Raw genomic sequence first — 21959 nt, forward strand, 5'->3', positions numbered from 1 at the left:
TTTTTTGTATCGCTAATATGGAAAAATTTGTTAAAATGGTATTTATAATATGATATGTAATTTCTTTTATTTTCTCTTACAGGTTGTCATGCAACATAATAAACAACCATTCATCCATTAACACTTAGTGCAAAATTAATGGAATCAAATCATCGAAATTTACATCTCGTAGACGAACGCTATAGTCGTCATCGATCAGTCAGACCAATAACGTGATCTCGGATTTTGCAATATCAATCTTGGACGATAAAGAGAACGAGACGAGAGACGAAAGACGAGAAGTCGATAAAGGCTTTTGTCAGTATTTCCTATTCGGCTTGAACTTCCTTACATGCCGATAACCATCCCTTTTTATAATATGCCACGGTGCAGTGACAAACAAGGGGATGTGTGAATTTCGTCCGCGCTGAAATCGGGTGCACCACCACCTTTCCATTATTCGCGAGGTTAAAGTGGAGGGGGGAGGGAGAGGGGGATGAGATGGGAACAAAGTGGGAGGGAAGGGGGAATTCCACCCGTCCTGTGTGAAAGGGAGGGGGTTATTCAGAAGGGAAGGGGGATGTGTGGAAGGTGTATGGGAGAGTGGTGTGGGGAATGTAGGGGGTACGGTGAGAGGGTGGACGAGAAGACACAGGACTGCAAAGCTCCACAACCTCCCGCTCTCCAGCCGCGCGCTCCTCCAGTCCCGTCTCCGCAACTCTCTCGAGCAGACTTCAGCCTGGGATAGCACACTCACAGCTGGGAACGAACGCTCACCGAGGTGTCCACGGACGTCGTCACGAAACAACATACCACCAGCAGCCCGGCGTGTTCTTCGCACCTCGCCTGCAGGATTTACCACCACCTCCACCTTGTGTAGATCACAAGTGGATAGACCGAAACGTCTTTCGCCAGGTCCATCACGATTCAACCCACCAGATCGCTGAGAACAGCTTGTTGTTCAAAAGTTTTCGTTAGCTGGACTGTTACTAGCAGCCCGGCGTGTTCTTCGCGCTTTGCCTGCAGGATTAACACCACCACCAAGTTGTGCAGATCACAAGCTGATAGATCGAAACGTCTATCGCCGGGTCCATCTAGATTCAACCCACCAGATCGCTAAGAAAAGCTTGGTGTTGAAACTTTTGCGCCACCTGGAGTACCTTACGCCTTGAGTAGACCACAATAGGATAAGCCGAAACGCCGTACGGACCTTCCCTCGCGAGTTTATCCACCTCGCCGAAATATACGAGAGGGTATATTTTTTTAAAAAGAGTTTCCCCCTCAGTATATGCGAGTGGGAGACTGTTAAAGGAAACTCGTTTTTCCTCCTGCTGATCCACTTCCCACTTGTTTTTTTCGCGGATGGTGCCGTGGTCACACGAGGGAAGAGTCAAAAGAGTTTAAAAAGGTTTTCGGTTACGAGTTCCGAGGTTTTTTGGCGCGCGCCGCTACCGTGGACCTTCTTCCCATAATCTGTGGCATAATCCCTGGAGGCTTTAGGAGCCCCGCGCGAAGATCAGCTGCTGAATTCCGCCTCTTGACGAGCTCCCTGGATTGCTGTTTTCCCAGTTCTGAAGTTTGCTGACGGAGGATAAGGATGGCCAACCTACTGCTCCATACGGTGAGTGTAATTATGAATATATATTTTACTTCCAATACCGTATCGAGCGCATGTGAGGGGGTTTAAACTCCCCTCGAAGATTAATTATTTGGTGTGCCCCCTTCAAATGAACCCCTCCTCCGAAAAAAATCAAAATATAATAATAATTCAATATACATAGGTCAATATACCATATCTTTCAAAATTTCTTAACCCCTGAATTTTTATACTGGCGACGGCATTGTTTGCACTGTACTTGAATAGTGCTCTCAAATACTCCCATGCGTCAAAAAATAGAGATGAACAAAAGACTGCGCCTCGACGCTAATATAGTCGTCCAGCCGGGGATTTTTGTAGTTGGAACCGTATAAACGAAACCGCATCACGAATTTGGTTACAGTGAGTGCGGTAGCCTATGTGGGTAATAATAACAATTATAACGTCTTTATTACAAACGAATTTATGACCATATAGTCCTTTCTTACAACGTTTCATACATCCATGTCCGAGATGGCGGTAAATTCACCTAGGTGGGATTCGAACCCACGACCTTAAGGTTGGCAGACGGGGATATTACGCCAGCGCCACTGAGGCCGTCAAAAAATTGTCGCGGATAAAGAATTCCGGGGCACCGGTATGGCAATCGAACACCATAACCACTGGGCTTTGGACGGTAGGCAAAATCGAAGGATCCCTAGTCCATATTTTCAGCGAAACCTTCCACTGAGCACACTCAAATCAAAATCCTTGGCGTGCGTGGTGGGCAAGGAACATACTCCCTTACCCTGAATGCGTATATTTGCACGCCTCTGCCTTAGTCTGAGGAGAGTTCTACTCTTACCTATGTATACCAATCCTTCGGGTTGAAAATTAGATTATTAATTGCATAAATATTATTACTTTCCAGTCCCAGATTTCCAGGTAAATGATACCATAAAAAGTCAAGGGCAGGAAAACTAAACAAATTCCGTTAAATTTGCCATTAATGAAGCAAATGTGCTTTACAGAGCATTTTCTTAGTTGCCGCAATGCCCAAAACTGATCCCCCGTGATGCCATTTGTTTTAAAAATGAACTTTGATTGCAACCTTGGAGCTTGGCAGACAAAATTTGGAGATGATATTGCGGTAATACACATTTCGTTACTATTTATTGTTTTTCTTGTATAACAGATCTTCTGAAAGGAGTGCCGAAACCAATATAAAAAAAATGCGGGGATTTGCTAATCATAAAGTTATAATCAAGAATTTTTACTTGCACCAGGGTCCCGGAATATTTACTTACGGAGAAATAATTGTTAAGCAATGCATGGTAGATAAATTGAACTAAGTTTACAGAGTAAGTTGAGTTTTACTCCATTTTTTCTATTGGTTTTACCCCTTTTATACCCATTCCAGCAAATAAATTGTAAAATTAACACGGAGGAGGCATGGGAACGAAATATTTTTTCTTATTTTTGTAGTCATAAAAAATTCATACTCTTCCAATAATAAATAGAATGGCAATATACCAAGCTTTGCACATGCTTAAAAGTAAATCAGGGAGTGAAATATTCACATAAAAGTCCATAGCTTTCCGAAGTAGTCCACAGCAGATATTAAAATTCAATAGCTTAAGAATTGCCTCCTGAGAATAATTTATTCCACAACAAATAGTTCTCTAAAGCTTCATCATTAATAATTACTAACGTTCAGGAAATATTCACTATATGGTAAATATTTAGTAAACAGCAACTCGCTCTACGTTTGTGGAAGGAGCAAAATTACGTGCATAGGAATACTGAGTCTACGACACGCAATTTCAATGTCAGATGGTTTATCCAAGGGTCAATAATACACATGGTTTTCACTGCCACATTGAGCAGAAGCACATATTTTATTTACACGGGAGACGGTTTCGCTCAGAAAAACTACCCAGTATATTCTATTCTGAAGGTTAAACCGGCCAGTTTCGATCAGTTTCCATTCCCGAACTAAAAATGCCTTTGCATAAGATAAAGATATTCAATGAAATAAAGAATTTCAACCTTGAAAATCATTTTAAAGAGTCAAAACAGGTTGAGAAATAATTGTTTAGGTAGGTATTCATAAAGCTGTTTTGAAGTCTCCTTAAGCTGAAAAAGTTACATCACAGTCCTTGCAATAAGCTAATGAAGCCAAGGAGTGATGAAGTGTTAACAAGAGAGCACGGATAATGAGTAAAATCTTTTTTGATGCGAAAGAAATAAAAATTCAAAGCAAGAGGAAATAAACACAGAGAATTACTTTCGATTCCCAAACTGTTATCCTTGACATTGCCCCTCAATGTGTAATGCCAACCTCGTCAAGGTTCATTCGTTTCAAAAAGTCCTATAAATCGAATAATAATTAATAGTAAGCTTATGATTTGCAATATTTTCACTATATTTCAATATCTAAAGACAACCATTATCACACCGAAATAATAATAATACAACACGTCCATAAAACTCTAACCCACTTACATCTCGTCCAGTTTCCACATCACAAATAATTTCGCTTGTGAAAACATATCAGCAATTTACAAATCATATAAAATCCTTTAACAAAATATTTATCAGGAGCTAATAAAACACGCTAAAGTTTTTTTTCATTGCCTTCACACAGTATATCTAAAGTAAGTATAAGTAGGCACAGAAGTGTGCAGTAAGCTACATAAGGCTGCTATAAGAATGTCTGAGCATTTGGTACATCTGAAAATTAAAAATTGATGAATATTGTAGGAATTTCATGTTAATATCAACGTTGGGAGTAGGTTGAGTGCATCACCCACAAACACGACTAAGTTTATCATCAAAACTTTAGGGTTGATCCAGAATCGTTTTTGCTGCCTCTCCATTTCTTTCGTGATCCTATATTTCCGAGAAAATGCACAAAATTTGATTTTAAAAAGTTAAGTCACCCGTATTTCCTTAGGACTTGGAAATTTTTTTAAGTACAAGAATGATATTACGAGTCAAACAAAAGATGCTTGCTACATATCGCTAAAATAATCGAATCCTAGCGAGAAGTCTCCAAATGTTAAATGGTTCCCAACCAAATGCCACTAAAAGTTGTTTAAAAATGTACGCTAGCCCATAGTAGTTAGCAAGGAATCGAAAGGCATTTATTTGTATTTGCTTCATTACAATGAATCATTCTTCTGCATCAGCTCCCAAATGCTTGCCACATATTCTAGGTGCGGACTAATTACTCTAAGCGTCAGAATTGCATACGGCATTCAGGCAATCTTGAGTTTACAGGATTTCCCGTAGAAAGGATACTGACTCACATCTTAAACATAATATAATTATTATTCTATATGACTAAGAGGACCAAGAAAGGCTAAGCGGAATAAATAATTAATATTGAATCAAAACAATCGTCCTTTACAATAGCTGACAAATGCAAGTACGGGGTCGAAAATACCTTACAATATGACAAAACGAGATCAGTTGAAATATTTCATGGAAATCATATTAATATTAAATTTACCGTCGAATTTATGTGTATGAGAATGAGATAAAATGAAAGACATTATTCATGCGTGATTGTTTAATATAGCTCTTTTAAGAACTCATTCCCAGAAAAGATCTCTAAGTTTTCCTTTTAATTTTTTACTCTGGAAAAAAATTATCGCAATATTAATTTTGGCTCATTAACATTACACCTTTTCCCAAACACTAAACAGAACAAACCACTCTTCGAGAGGCAAGCGCAAGAAATTAACTCAAGGTAGCAATCCTTAATTAAATGCTAAAATAATAGGAAGGTATACATATTCATCACACCCAGGCATATTGGGAGATCACCCATTGATGCCCTCGAAAATACGATCACGACCGCACGAACTTCTTAATTGGCCTTCTTTGTTCCAGTGCCGCTTCACGTAACGAAAACCCTCCATTTCACCATCACCTGCTGGATTTAATTTGTCAACCAGAGAATCTTTGCATACAGCATATTTTCTATGAAGCACTTTCATGGTACATCACAATTTCTAAATGCTCGGAATAAATATACAGGTTCCTGAAAGTAACAATTATTTGAAGGAGCACATTTTCTAGACTTTCTGACAACGAAAGAGGCAATATAATGCACAAAACTAACTAGTGATAATGGTACTTTTTAGAGCAATCGTACCCTAAAACCAGGATTTTTCCATGAAGCACTTAACATTTCATATTGCACGCATATCGTTTTCACGAAGTATTATCATGGTATACCATTTGAAAAATTGTAAGAGACACTGTGCTGAGGATAATGCACTTCAGTTTACAAGCAAATATTCGTCCTAAAAAGTGAACATTTGAATATGTTTCTCTTTCAAAATGTAACCACGTGTACAATTAAAAAAATCAAAAGTGAGCCATCATATAATTAACAGTTTAATTGCGAATAATATTTATTTTTATAAAAAAAATTAAACGCAAATAATACTTGGTTTCGGATTATTTATCATATGTTAAAATCTCAAAAAAGTTATCCAATGAGTTAGATCATGATTCTGCTGGTAAAATTTTTCGAAAGGACAACACCAAGCCTGGGGTTAACGTTGTTTCCAAAGCTGACCACTCAGATCATGAGCCTAACGCCGGCTAAGTTTCCTTTGCCATATGCGCATGAATTTCAATCCTCGCTATAAGGATCCATCACAAACAAGTATACAAATTAACATGGAACCGTCTCATCTTTGCCATCTTCGCGCATCACATTACCAAAGAAAAAAATGGACTGATCTTGTCCGTGACCTGGAATTCAAAAACTACGTAAGAATCCAGCGCAGCGTAATTGACTTTCCATTTCATCTCATCGCCATAACAAACATCACAACAGACATACGCTTGCCAGCATGTGCAATCCAACTTACTGCCCACTGATTGAATTTGAGTTCACTTTAAACTGCTTTAAATGGCTGAGAAAGTCCATTGACACTTTTTTGAAAATAAAATTACAACTTATACGTTTACACTTCAACCGCACATTCGAATCCCCGCAAGCTAATCGCAGAAGCTATTTGTCAACAAATATTCAGATCCAATTTTATCCTTACCATATAACAGGGGCAGTACCCCTCCCCACCCCCAGACCCTCAAAAAATATGCAATATTTTGAATACGGTCCCATTATAATTGCCTTCGTTTTGTATTACGGGGTATACTTGTGCCCCCCCCCCCCCCCAGAACAAAATGCCGGGTATGGCCTTGCTTGTGCCCCACCCAGAAATAAATCCTGGATCCGCCCCTGTAAGTTTATTAAATTATGTTAGTCGATATTTCTTTTGTAAATTCTTACTGTATGCTACGAAGTATTTCATAATTTGCCATAACACTATGTGAAGTCCTTTTCCTACTCTTTTTTGGATCAGAATGCAGAATATATCTAAGTAGCAAACTTTAAATTAAAATAAGAGAAAAAATAAAGCTGTGAAGGAATTTTTCTCATTAATTAATAAATTTATTGAATATACACATTTTTGTAACCCAGAAAACGACTCAATACAGTTTCCCTTTCTATTTCACACCCCATTAGCAAAAATACTACAGAACAAGTCTGAAAAAAGATTTGCTTCCTGTATCGCAAAGTGATGTGCTATTACAAAAATTATTGAAGTGTTTGACAAAATGAATTAGTAAATCAAAATTTTCCCAAAAGTACTTCCGTTCACAAAATTATTTATGGAAATTTTCCAATAACTTTTAATTTACTTATAGTTTAGATTTTTATCAGATTAAAGTCTAAAACAACAAAACCAGTCTAATCACGTTGAGATGAGCCTATATAAATTATTTCGTATTGACTTTTACTCATTCCCGATACCGAGTACCGTTACAACGCTATACTTCAAAAGCTGTCATAGAGCTTGAACCGCAAGGGTAACATTGCCGCAAACCACAATGGCTAAGGATTCATAGCGTCGTCACGAAACTTGGGTTGTAATTAAGTTGACTTTAGAACTGACACCAAAAAATACTTTAACTGACATAACAGTTATGCGCGTAGACGTAACTTGTGGAGTGAAAAAATTTCAATCGTAAATGTGCCGCTATGAATCCAGCCTAAAAAACTACTGTTCGCTAGTATAAGCATAGCAAATCTCAATTACGAGCAGCATTAAGATTTATAGCTGAGTAAGTGAGGCAACTAAGTTGTTTACACATCGATGCAGAGAACAGAATTCATCAACATAATCCTCGGTAGAAGATTAAGTTTTCAGAGTTTATTTAAAGAGATAGCTATTTACACAGCTAAAAGTGGCTATGAGTTAATTGAATATTCTTTCCTCGAAGACTTTTTCCTGGAAACACTCAACCTACTTCAATACCTTCGTCATTTGCACTACAAAAACAGTCTGAAAAAAAGAGCAAAAAATAAAAATCGACCATTACCGAGTTTAAAAAAAATTCAATGTGCATACGGTATGCATATTTTCAGTAGGTTATACAGACAGTTTTAAGATCTTAATATCAATAAGGTAACATAACCGAACCTGAGAATTTCTGCGAATGGTAAACATAAGATCACTAAACGGTTTGTCTGGGTGCTCACGAAAATGGCTGAGACAAAGAATCTGACCCTTTTAATACCAGCTCCGAGAACCATCGTGATATTCTACCTTTTTTCAGAAATTCAAGAAGAATTATTACAGAAAAAAGCTTATCGAAAGGCTATTCTTAAAGAAAAAGCTGATTAGCATGAATTAGGAAGAGATGGGAGCCAACTTTTGGGCATTTTTCGAAGTTGGCCTCCTATGGTCAGGAATTATGTGCAAACGTGTGATTTATATAATTTTATTCAGCCTTATTCGATAAATTCGGTATGTGCACTCCAAAAACAGGCCGAAAAAAGTTTAAATGATGAAAATCGAACATGCCCAAGTTCGAACGAACTGCAATTATCATACGATATGCGTATTATCAGTAGATTATAAAGACAGTTTTAAGATCTTACTATATACAAAGTATCATAACTGAACCTGAGAATTAATTCCATTTATAAGGATAAGATCAACAAATTGTTTTTATATCGGTGCTCACGAAAAATGGCTGAGATAACGATTCTGACCCATTTATTTGCAGCTTCTCAGAACCATTATACTGAGGTCATAGTGACTTTTAAGCACCATAAATGAACCTGAAAATTTCATGTGTTGATATAGTAGCATAGCATAGGTAGCATAAGGTCAGCAAATAGTCTAGGTGCTCACGAAAAATGGCTGAGAGGACGTAAGGTATCTTGGATAGTTAACTTTTACTTATACCTCTACTTTTTTACATTATGCGACCCGGGTTTAGATAAGTAATCATCAGCATCGAGCGAAAATTATTATAACATAATATAATAATATTTACATAATAAAAGGGTAGTTTCCTTCATCAAAGAAAACGAAAGGCATTGATTGCGATTCTCTACCCACCATAAGTGTATTCATAATATACAAATTATTTCGGTTTAATAATCCCAGTTTAGACGAATGATAATGGTCAATTTTAACCTCATTTGAAAAAGGCCAGATTGCCGCCCATGCCAAGCCACTCCACGTGACGTCACAGGAACCTAGATTCAATGCGAGTAGTCAGGAGTTTTGCATCGTCTGAGATTACCAATCCATGCATGCATGAGGCACAGAGCTCAGGGAAACATCTCTTAATACTCACTTATTAAAATTGCGCATGGCCGGAAAGTTTCCTTCGTTTGTTAGTTTTAATAATCCTTATTTAAGCCAAGCGTTACCTGCCAGCAGCCTACATCGTAGCGGCGCTCATAGCCTCGCACCAAGGTGGCCTCATACGGCGGCAGCCGGAACCATAATGACGTCACGCGGGCTTTTCCAAGCATTCATACTTAGCGGTCGCGTTTTCGCGCGCTTGAAAATTTTCACTTTTATTTCCGCGAAACATTTAACCGCGAAAAAGAAATATCGTCATTTAAAAATCTAATAGCGTGAAATACGTACCTACCGTACCTACGTACGTAATATAGTAATAATCTTTCGATTTAGGCAATAAAAATAAAATAAAAAACCACCCTATTTACGCCTAATGACGATGGTTTCTCATCGAAACCCGGTCGCTTAATGTTAAAAAAGTAGTGGTACGAGTAAAAGTTAAGTATCCAAGAAACTTTAAAATGCAATACCACACAATTAAGAATGAGTATGTGAATTTTATTGTGACGAAGATTCTGACCCATTTATTAACCGCTTCCCAGAACCATCATAAAATTCAAACTCGTTTCAGCAATAACATCCCAAAAAAAATTCGTCATCGTACGGTAAAGTGCACCAGAACGAGATGAGCGATGCAGCAAAGTTCATCGGAGGCTGAAAAAAATGGAAGAAATCCGCTCGGCAGGAGCAGTGAACAGTTGTAACACAACGCGAGCGCGCGAGGGAGTAGGGGAAGTAGTGAAGCCTGAGGCGGTTATTTGAGGGGAAGAGCTGGCGGGAGGGAAGACGAGAAATAAACCAAGTTGAACACCTTTCTCAATGCCACGGTGGTATTTTCTGCAACGCCCCCAGGCGCCACCTGCCCTTACCACAGAATAAGACGAGAAAGCTCGCGGGGAAGCACATTCGAGTCTCTCCTTATCCCAAGAGATAATAACATCCTCCCTGGAAGGTTGGCCGCTGGGTGGTCAGCGGCAGTGGAACCGGACAAGAAGTCCTTGCTGACGGAAAGAGAGCAAAAGGAAATGGACCGGCTGAAAAACTACGCGATCCGGAAAAGAAAAGTGTTCCACTGTCTCATTGTCCATCCGTTGGCCTTGACAACTTGGGCCTGCTACTTCCCCTCATTCCCCGTCTGGAGACTTCAACGGTCGAAATTTTAAAGACAGGCACAGGGTAACAAAGCAGGTAGTAAGCCACAGGAATAGGCTTGGAAAAGAGCGTGTAGATATAAAGAAAAACGCTTTAAAAAAATATTTGTAATTCCGGAGGTGCTAGCTTAATGAGTCATTTCTTCTGAATGAAATATGAAGTGAAACACTTTGCACTTTCTACATCAAATTAATTAATTGACATGCTTCGCTGCACTGCAGCATTATCAAGACTAAACCAAGAAATTAACCATACCAATATAAATAGATGCCCCTATACCTTCTCAAATGTATGCAAGTGTGTAATTTTCTATTAATATTGGTATGGTTAATTTCTTGGTTTAGTCTTGATAATGCTGCAGCGCAGCGAAACATGTCGACTGTAGTTCAATAAATTTTATGTGGAACGTAAAAGTGTTTCCCTTCATATCTCATGATGGATCTCCACAAAGTATCAGCCTCACCCATCCAATTTACTTAATGCCTGTTTACACGATGCATTAACAATTACCAGTTAATTTCATATTTCATGAACGATATTGGTGGACCGGAACGAAACATGCACGAATACATTAATCGAATTAGAATAGGTTCTATTTTCTGTTCATGCATTCCCTCAAGTTGGATGATTACATGGTGCATTTTGTGGCTCATTCTCGCGTTCGTGCATTTAGACATTAACTTGTGCGAGCTAATGTACCGTGTAAACAGGCCTTTAGAGGTATAAAAAATGCCTTCGTGTGTGATTCCAATGTAAAGGCTTAAACATGTGAATTAGGTAGATATAGGAGCCACTGCTATGTATTTTTAGAAGTTGGCCTCCTAAAGTTAGGCATGCTAGTCTAAAAAAATCGAGACGGGTGATCCACTTCTGATTCATTTAGCCTTTCATTCCATAAAAATGTTCATCACACGTGAATATCATAAGTTTAAATTTTAAACCATCTGTTAATTTTAATACTTCACAGAACAAGACAGTGAATAATGTTTTCTGATATTTTGTAATTCCTTCATCTACAGTGTGAATGAATTTTATTGGACTAAGGTCTGTAATTGTAAATTTTAATACTGTCTTATGATTTCGTTCTTTCGTTTCGATGTATTTCTTCCATAGAGTTCTTTTATCGGCAAAATTTAACTTATGCTATCAAAATATGTGATGAAATTCAATCAAGCTAAAAATGAGAAATTATTGCCTTACTATAATTACTGTTTTTATAGTAATTTTGAAGAAGACGATAGATGGTAAAGTTCGGGAATTCCAAACCAAATATCGCAAAATAGGGCAAAAGTTATTTCACGGAAGTGTATTATACATTGCTAGACACTTTATACAGAAGTCCTCATTAATATTTCCGCCTATAACTCAATAGTATTAAAAAATAAATTCACGATCCTTAAGTATCGATGTATCGAGTATCGATCCTCTCCATCGATGGCTTTCTTTCAGTAATTAAATGGAAGAATATATATCCTTAAAACGACAAAATGATGGATGGTAGAGTATACGATTGGACGAAACAGAAGTACTTGCTATTTTCAGCCAGAAAGAGGAGCTAGCCTTGATGAAAAAGAGCAAGGACAGGGTCGCTTTATCCAGGAAAAACATCAGCGAAGTATTTCCAAATCTTGACAAAGCCTCAGTCGTGACATCATGACGCCGAAATGTCTCATCTCATACAAGGTATTCTTTGAAGTTTCCGAGACTGTGACGTCAACACGCCGCCAATGGCGGGATCCTAAAATTCCGAAGCGTTTCTGATTAAGACATCAATAAAAATATGACTCACTGTCTCCTCGTTTGAATGCACAAGCTCACTCCAACTGGGACATATTTCGAGGAGAGCTTGAAAGACTTCCGCAAAATGAGATTTCGCGTATTATGTAAAAAAATACAACCGCAAAAAGAAATGTGAAACACACTTTGATCTGCCATACACTAGTTTGAGATAAAAACGCACAAAGAGCTGGGCATGTTTTTTTCTTCAGCCTTAAGTACGAAGAGGTGAATCATAATGCACATATATTGAGCAATATGTTTGTTGGCACTATCAAGAGAGAAATTCATCACCTCGGATTATAATGCATATCATAGATTCAACCGAAAAAAATTAAATCACTCTCATTACTAAATGAACACAATAAAAATTGGCCTAAAGACTCATGGTAAATTTATTAGAACCATCCACAGCACATTACAAAGTTATATCCAGGAAAAATTTACCGGCTTCCTTTTCCACTTGAAATAAAATTCATAACCACAGTTAAGAATTAATTAATGTGAAAACAAAACATTTCAGCTGAAAGTTTTCTCGTCTAATTCATCGCTCATTAAATAAAAATTTTCCCAAATGTCAAGGATATCACGTTGCTGCGGTATTAATAATCGTTAATAGAGTTGCAGTAATTACTATCGCTGGATTGTAATTGATTTTTATGGAGTTAAGTAATGATTTAATTCTTCAGAGGAATCTTCATGGATTACGAAAACAATAGAGCCACAAACGACTTACGTTTAAGGAATGCAAAATATATTCGCGGAGAATACTCTAATTCGTTTGTCAAGCAAAAGAGAATTTTTCACATCTGTAAATTTAAACGAAAAAAAAACCTTTAGAATTAATTTGTCATAACGTATGTCTTGCAAAAAAACTTCTCATTGTGCATCATCATATTTTTACGGCTTAATATTACAAGAAAAAGGCAGAAATACCATAGTCTGATTACAAATAAGTTTCTTAATTATTATAAAAAAACGAAACCTATATTTTCCAAGCCGTTGGAACGACAATGACAGGTACTCCATGGATCTATGGCAATAATCACTATTGAAGAACCATCATGCTTCACGATGCTTCTACTTAAAACGACAACGGCACCCACTTCCAACGGATTATTATACCTTACAAAGCAGTTTGATGCAACACCTTAGCTTACATTACACTTTTATGTAGTTTATTTTAATAAAATGGTACACATACAGTAAGAGTGCCAATTTAGAGTGCACTTATCGTAATTAAAAATTAAACAATACGCTAATTACAATTTTAAATCAAACAAATAGCGAAACAGTGAAACGGTTACCGTAGCCACCACCTCAGTATTATTCCAATTATAGAGTCAATTGTGAGTTAAATATGCTCCTAACAGTCTGTCAAACTGCAAAAAAACTTAACTTTGCATGGTAGGCATGCCGGTTTTGAATTGACCTTGGAAGGCAAGACTTCGTGAGGTTTCTCACGCACCAAATTCAACCGCACCCTACACCCGTACCGTCGATCCCACATTAAACTTTGGAGGGAGAAAAAGTTTTTTTTGCCCCATGAAAAGATCTTTCACCGAAAACGTTTTCATGAGGAGAACGTAATCCGCATGCGATAATGCATCAGGAAAACAAATTGGCCGACTTTTACGAGTGATACCTTTATGTTTCACGGACCGTACGTGACGTACATATGATGTTACATGGAAAATTTACAAAATAATGAAGATCATTGCTTCAGGTACACAAGGCAGACATTAGATACCACATAGGTAAAGAACTCTCAAGATAAATGAGATGCTTTGATTTTTCCTGGTAATTTCAGGCCAGAAAATCCTAATTGCCAAAGTGTCACCTTGTTCTAAAATGGCGTATTTTGGCGATTTAATTAGTATTTGTCATTACTTAAAAGGCTAACACAGAAACATTTTAATGCAGTCAATATTGACTTTTAGACTCATGCAGAGCCAACAAATGCCAAGATAAACTTCATTAAGGCTTATTTAAATCTAAATTGTACACGAAAACTAAAGGTTGATAGGAAAAATATCGTACCTTATTTTACTTCCTTCGGCACAACACATGACGTACAATGATCAATACAACTTCATTTCAAGTAATACCATCCAAAAATTAGTCACCCAAAAATAATTAATACAATGATCGCGTTTTTAGAACCCGGAAACTCACTGCAGATCGTTCATAGATGGAAATGACATGGCGTACATTTACAAGTAGTTCAGGATATGAAAATGTCTTTCCAGGCAGGGCCGGTTCAAGCGGTAAGCAAAGTACAAGGCCACGTAGGGCACCGAACAAAAGAAGGCATTTAAGCGCCGGTTTTTAAGTCCTGAAAATATCCCTTTCAATATACATAAGAGCAAACACGTTATAAGTACACGCTGATATTGAATCCTCGACCCCTACTCCTAAATTATTAGTATTTATTTTAAAATGAATCCAAAGAGAATCCCTAATACCCCCTCAGGCTATTTTTGAGGGGGGGAACGAAATGTTGTTCACTTAACACCAGAAAAATGCCTGGATCCGGCCCTGCATCCAGGATGAATATTTCTAAAGGCAATGACACGTGTGACGTTTTGTGGTAATGATGCTTTCTCCAGCGTTGCAATTGTCGTTCGCTACAATCTCAAAAGACTATTTTCAGGGCTGAGAAAAACTTTGCCTTTTGAAAAGAATATGCGTGAGGGATTTTCAAAGATTTTCGGGGGACATCCTGCGCATAATCTCGAAAATATATTGATTAGCAATTTTCAGCAGAGTAAACTCCTTGCTTGCCAACTCCTTATATATCGTTTGGTTCAAATTCTGCTTGAGTTGGGTTTTTCCTAGTATTGTCTCCAACTAGGATTTCCATGCACTGAGTGCGTGTGAGGTTTTCCAGCTAATTTTAAAGAAGAGTAAGAGGTGCGGTTAAACTTTCCTTGTGATTCCATCGAAAGAAGGGTAAGAAATACCACCAAAGCTAACGAGGATCCGAAGGGGAGTGGAACCAAGAAATTATTGAAAGCGCTAGCTTAAAAAATGAAAGGATTGTAAAACCACTGCTAACCTAATGTATTTTAAAATCATGTTTAGACATCTTCGGGCGTGGATTACCTGACTATCCGCTCCCAATATTAACCTTTTTCTTATTTTTCTCCCATTTGTCCAAAAATAGCATACGTTGTCCTTTTACACAGGGGTTTTCAACAGCTTAACAATTACACGTCCACGAATATGCATGCCCTGGATAGGGGCAACCTACCCAGGCGGGACTCAAACCCGCGACCAAATGTTTGGCAGGCGAAGACTTTACCCTCCCCCCCATCACCAAGGCCGTCGGGGTAAAATATTATCACATTAATAATTTGCAATTTTAATAGTGATACAGCCCCGGACAACACCCCTTAGTAGCTTCTGCTTAGCAATCGACCAGTTTTTGAACATAGATAACACAATCCTAAATTCTTAAGTAGAATGAGGAGGCACATTATCCTGAATAATTCTTAGAGCACGAAATATTTCGCTCCTATCCAGAAAGTCTGTCGTTACTGAAGCAAAGAAAAAGAGTTTGCACCTCGCATTGTTATCAATCTCTCGATCACTGCGAAAAAAACATCCGGAAGAAGACAGATATGTATTCGAATGGCTGCAAGGCCATCTCACGAAGCGATCTCATTACGAGCGCGAAACGAGAGCAAAAATGAGACTGGCGTATCTGGTAACTGAGAATGGCTCGGGGCGCCTCCTATGCAAAGAACTACTCGGGACGAACGGTATTAGAGAAGCGTTTTTCTGCATGAATTCCTCTCCTCAGCTCACCCTCGCGGTGTTGGGACTCCGTTTTCCCAGGCAATCAGTTGCGAAAGTGGCCACTGGGTAAGGACAATAACGGAAACCGAGCTCATTAAGATGAACTCGAGCACAAACATAACCTTCTCCGGTCTATTATTTTCCTCGATTTCCTCATGTTTCTGACTTCTGGTGCCACGGAGTCTCATCACTTTCACTATATCTGCATATATTCATTTTAGATGTCATTAAAAATACGCCTGCCTCAAACTATATCTCTCAGGGGAATATCTCATGTCACGAAGTATTGGTTAGCTTCCCACTTAGTTCCTTACATCCTTCTTGATGAGATATATATTTTCTAGTGGCTGCAAAAACCTGCACGCGTATCATGGAAAAGATTATTTCTTAAATCAAATGCCCATCATTTCAAGATTTATATATAAAGCCAAGTATCCGTTTTTACATTAAAAGATCCTATTAGTTGATCTGAGACAAAACAAAAACGCCTTTTCAGAGAAAGTGGTAGTTTCAGGAATTCAGTTTTCGAGCTAATAATCTCGTTCTACCATTAACGACGTCACCAAACTTGGAGAATTAAAAAGACTAACTAATGTTATCCTGTAGAATTTAAGTTTTTCCCGGCGCATGCTCTGCAGGAATAGTTCTCCTGACTTATATAATCCACTTATTAGTTTGAGACTTTGGTTTTAACGCGCCCTTAGGGAAATATTATACATATATTTCTTAAGGATCGATGAGGTATCGGACTCACTGTCACAGTTCATAGAGGTGCGTAAAATTTGTCACTCTCAAAAATTTCCCATCACAAACAATAACAGGTATTTAAAATTTTTATAACTTGACAATAAGCAGTTTTACCAGAGCTCCAGGGAAAACTATAAAATATTTTTTCTTTCCAAAAAAATAATCTTAATTTTTCCGCCACTTCGCCTGGTAAATCCTGCCATAGCAATCCTTAAATAATTATTCAAGATATTATATTTCCTGTAAAATGTTCCCTCAACAAAGCAGGCCTTCCATGGTTGTTCCTCTATTACAGCTACAAAAAATGGGTTCAAATACATCCAAAAATTAGTTTTCAAACCCCGTTATCTACTTGAGCGTATCCAGAATATAGCAAATTCACCAATTTACACTGGAAATTCCAGAACTATGAAGCTTTTACTCCCCTGGGTGATATTTATTTTTGCAAAAAAAAACAGTATTTCTCACAATTTAATAACATTACTATTTTATCATCGCATATTAAGAGGATTTTGCGCATATTGCTTTAAGAATGGAGAAATGTATCAAGATATTCGTTGTGAAAAACGTATTCACCCTACATCGTTTGATGGAAGCATTATTCGTCGTGAGGTGCTGATTTTGCCGTTTTATGGCTGCACTTTGACAATGAACGAGCAATTTAGCCGGTTCTCTCAAAAGAAAAACTAGAATAGGTTTTTATTTTCTTTAAAAAAAACTTAGATTGCCGATTGCCTATTGTTATTTACCATCGCTACGGGTAGCTAGCGCAATGGCGCCACAAAGATTACCGACGCATGCTTCATGGTAAAAAGGTATGTGTTCTTTTGAATACTTTCAAGGCTGCTTAAATAGACCTTCAAGGCCCGTTGAATTATGACGGTAAACTAACACTACACAAAGAATGATTAAATTTTGTCCGTCAGGATTCCCACTCAAATTCCAAGATACTTTAATGTAATCCCGTTTTTCATTCAACCGAGAGGTCATAAAGGAAACCTGATGGATCCCCTAGTACCAACGAATCCATTCACTAATAAAGTAGGGTGGCGTGTAAACAGATTAAATGAAATGTCGAACGTCCCAGGAAAATCGTGCATGATTGTATGCCAATTTCTCACACTACCTAACTGAAATTTAAACCATTCGTCAAATTATAGTGGAAATTTCATTTAGGCTTAGCATATATTTCGCTAGAATCACCTACAAATACCATCGCCGTATGCCAAGAAATAAGACTTAAAAATATTCCTTGCTTCTGACACCGCTGAAGAAGCAAGCAAAACTGCAGCTGACTCAAACGTATTTTTTCAGTTTATGAGCGTATATTAGATATCAAGAAGATAATCAAAAAACATTAACAGTCCTACTGTACCAATCACTTACACAAGTTTTACATTGGAACCAAAAAACACATGCCTTCTCTCTCGATCCAATTGAATCATATAAGAAAATTTTTGACGTTGGTAAAAAAATTAGGATGTTTAGTTACAGTTCTGCGTCACTTCTATTTTGTGGGCTTATGGCTTATTAAAACGGACCCAGAATGTTTGTGAATATCAATAGTTTTGATAGTAATGAATGAAATTGATTTCAAAAGAAACGAAATTGTTAATCACATTTCAGATACCAGCTAGGCCAGGGGCGCTGCTGGAAATTAAGGCTAAAAGGGTTTTAGGCACAACTACTACTGTGGTGTCTGGGGGTATGAAATACCCGTCAGGGTAAGCGGGAGGTGCGGGGGCCGTCCCCAGAAAAATTTTAGGATAAGTAGTGAGTTTTACGGCTTTCTGAGGGATATTTTATAAATCCTTACACTATTCTGTAAGTAATATTAATGCAATTAATTAAAATGGATTTCACAGTAAAATATCTCTGAGCTCGGGGGGGGGGGGGGTCTAGGTCTAGAATATCCCCGAAAACCCCCCTTCGCTGTACCACTGAGCTAGGCAAAAATTAATGAAAAGCTTCAAGTAAATAAGTTAAGTAATTTGATTTGGACTCGAGGAAGTTTTTCCTGAGTAAAAAAGAGATTGATTTTTTTCCATCGCATTGCTTTTCAAAGTTAAAAAACCACCACCACCTACTGGAAAAAATTAGGGTGATGTTAAAGTTACGCCACGATAAAACCGTTGAAATTGAAAAATAATTTTTTTCCTTCGGACTTGAAATATTTCCCGAGTAAACACAGATTTATTTTTTCAGCTCCATTGACGTTCCAAGTGAAAAAAACGATCACTGTCTACTGGAAAAACATAGGATGAAAAAGCGGTTGCGCCGCGATAAAAATATTGAGAAAACATTTTGTGTCAGTCTTAAAGAGCAAAAAGTAAGTATACGAAATGCCTGTGACTAATGCTGTTAAAGTAAAAACTGATATTTTTCCTTGGATTCAAAATAAAATTTGAATGAAATCCCAAGGCCACTTCTCGAGAGATGGGGGCGTCAAATGTGATCATCCCAGAGCCCTAATCCCATTCCACGGCATCGTCATAAAGATCCTCTCGCCGCATCGCCTTCAACTTTTTTTCCTCCGACGACGCACCCTCCTCTCTCGCTCGCGGTTAAAAACTGAGCCCGTCACTTTCACCCACATTCCCAGTGTAGTCGGTGGCCTTGCCGTCGGCGCCTCCTTCCTTTATAAGGCGCCCGAGTTTTTCGCCACCCACCCACCCCGAACGCATTATCATCTGTGTGAAAAATGAGCAGGAGGAATAATAAAAAAATACCGCTTCAGACCTGACGCAACATTGGCGTGAGTCGAAGAATGAGTGCTAACAACAGCACTTGGCGGGAATCGAAACGCGATTCAAATTTATTTATACAATTACTTAAGCGTAACTTGTACCCCATCACAGCTAACCAAGGAAGTTACGGATATCCATTATATATTTATCTTTATTTAAGTCCAATTTGCACAAGTGCATTTAGGGATAGCTCACTTTTACAATAAACATGTCAAACTATAGAATGAATCTGTGTCCAGCATTTACTCGTAACCTAGGGCAGTAAGAGAATTTTCCATAATAGAAAATACAATGTCGAGAATGGATAATTAACGGAAATTAGGATAAAACCGCAACCCTTCAAAAATATAATAAACAATTACGCCTGAGTACCTAGTATACTTGCGAAGAGGTGAGTTAGTACAACTGTGAATTTAACCTAGATAAAATCACGTGGAAATAGTATCCGATTGAATAAATTTTGGTACGATTATTTTCACCAACTTTTCGATGGTAAAACTAAGTTTGATTTAACAGGACCACACAATTTAACAGCCAAAACACCTTCTGCCTTTGGGTTCAAAGTAAAACATTTCAAATAATTAGCCAATATGCTATCCTGGCCTGGCCTAATACTGCTGGCCTGTAGTGTCCATTTCCTACTAAAATGAAGACTTTTCGGCCATTTATTTTTGCACGAATGAATAATTAAAAATCCACCTAACTGGGGGAAAAACCATGCAGTACTTTGTACGTACTTAAGGTTGATAAAAAGTTCTTTCGTATTACTTCTTCGTAAACCCAAAATGCTAAAATGATTATCCACGTCAAATTACAGTATAGGTACCTATTGGGAGTTTGAGAATTAGTAGCTGGGAATGTGATGACTGGCCCTTCACATCGCTAGCTATGAAGTAGAAGCCTACAAATGCGGTAATAGATTGTTTTTGGTTAGTAAATGGGTAATCACTCATACATTGGATAACTACGCTTAACTTAATGCTTTAATGAATGTATGTGCTTCGGTACTGTGCAGGTATTTTTAGGCTCAAATAGTGCATTGATCACAAGAGCACCCTATTAAGACAAGATTGCCCTCGATAAGACTTATTACATCCTTTTCTTTACTAAAGAAGGCCTTTTCATTAACCTCAATAAAAATTCAAATTGGCATTTATAAATTAAACACCGAACGTAAGAGAGTAGAGATAAAAATCAATCAGAGTTCCATCTTCAGAAAATAATCACTAAAGGTAACCCAAATTACTTTTACCTCTCACTGCTTTATAGTGAGTCTACCTTAGGCTACGATTATCATCGCGAATATTACCTGGTTACAACACTTAGCTCATCCAGCCATTATCCTCAAATACGTGCGGGAGAACGTAGATGATTAAATCAACGCTCGAAATTAACGTCTAAATACCATGTCCCAAATCTGAAGGCGGCTTATTCTGGTCGGATACTGGAAAGTGACCAGTTACATTTTTCAATGCCCTATGGATTCTGTTAAATAATTGCTCTATTCTTAGAAACACAATGGTGTCAGGCCCTCACAAAGAAGATCTGCCTGGCAACACGCATAATTAATTCACACGTGGCAGCATTCATTTGTCCTGCAAGGCCCCTTGATCGCAGGAAAGTTACATCTCACCCCAATTTTGCTCTATTTCATAACATTCAAGTCCAAATCAGGACTGGGCATTTATTTAATGGCGTAATATAGGAGGCATGTACGAAATAAATTTGGTCTTGTCATATTAATTGACGAGAAATTAGGATTAACTGACCTCCCGTGTACAAAATTCATTTTAGTCCCATGCCCATAGCTAATAATCATCAAAGTATGCAAAAATATTAATGTTCAAGACACTTAAATTCTCCGTTAATGCGTTCCACTTCAATTTTAACTACAAACTCACAATCTGAATATTATTAACCAGCATCTCTGAATTTTTCCTCATCCTAAATACTATGTAACCCCAAAATGAAAATATTCCTATTTCAGCAGCTGGGAAATAAAGTTAAATATTTACATGGCATTGACACCTATCTTTTGACTTAACTTCAAATTCCAAAATACATCGCAAACTTTTTTCTGTGAATAGAAGAAAAAAATTCTATTTATCAAATAAATTGACTTTCCTTACACTTCCTGCAAAAATCAAGAAATCAATATTATGCGGAAAATTAAGTCGCGCTGAGGAGATAATTATTTCTGACCATGGTTACCCTACTGAACAGTAGTAATTCTGAAAGCATTTCCCTGGAGTTGCCCATTGCAATCACAATCAAAACATTAAATTTACAAGAGAGCTCAGTTTTTATAATACAATTACACTCACGTACTTTGCACTGTACAAGTGGCATTCTGTGACTAGGAGTTCCAAAATTTGTTACTGCGAAGATCCATTGATTCAGTATTAGAATAAATTTTCGGGAATTTTCACTTTTTTGGTCGTTTTTTGAATCTATGCTTCTCTTATTCGCAAATGCAAATTTATTCATATCTCA

At 37.7% G+C, this 21959-nt stretch overlaps 1 protein-coding gene across 1 annotated transcript in view; it reads left to right on the top strand.

Annotated features, from left to right (window-relative positions):
- Window positions 1-689: 689 nt before the first annotated feature.
- LOC124160563 (cuticle protein 19.8-like) overlaps window positions 690-21959 on the top strand; it is a 143961-nt gene continuing 122691 nt past the window's right edge. The window contains exon 1 of the mRNA XM_046536433.1: window positions 690-1600. Within this exon, the coding sequence (XP_046392389.1) occupies window positions 1577-1600 (24 nt within the window). The 5' untranslated portion in view covers window positions 690-1576. The remainder of the gene's footprint in view (window positions 1601-21959) is intronic.

The sequence above is a fragment of the Ischnura elegans genome, chromosome 6, assembly GCF_921293095.1.
Source record: "Ischnura elegans chromosome 6, ioIscEleg1.1, whole genome shotgun sequence".
Classification (NCBI taxonomy): domain Eukaryota; kingdom Metazoa; phylum Arthropoda; class Insecta; order Odonata; family Coenagrionidae; genus Ischnura; species Ischnura elegans.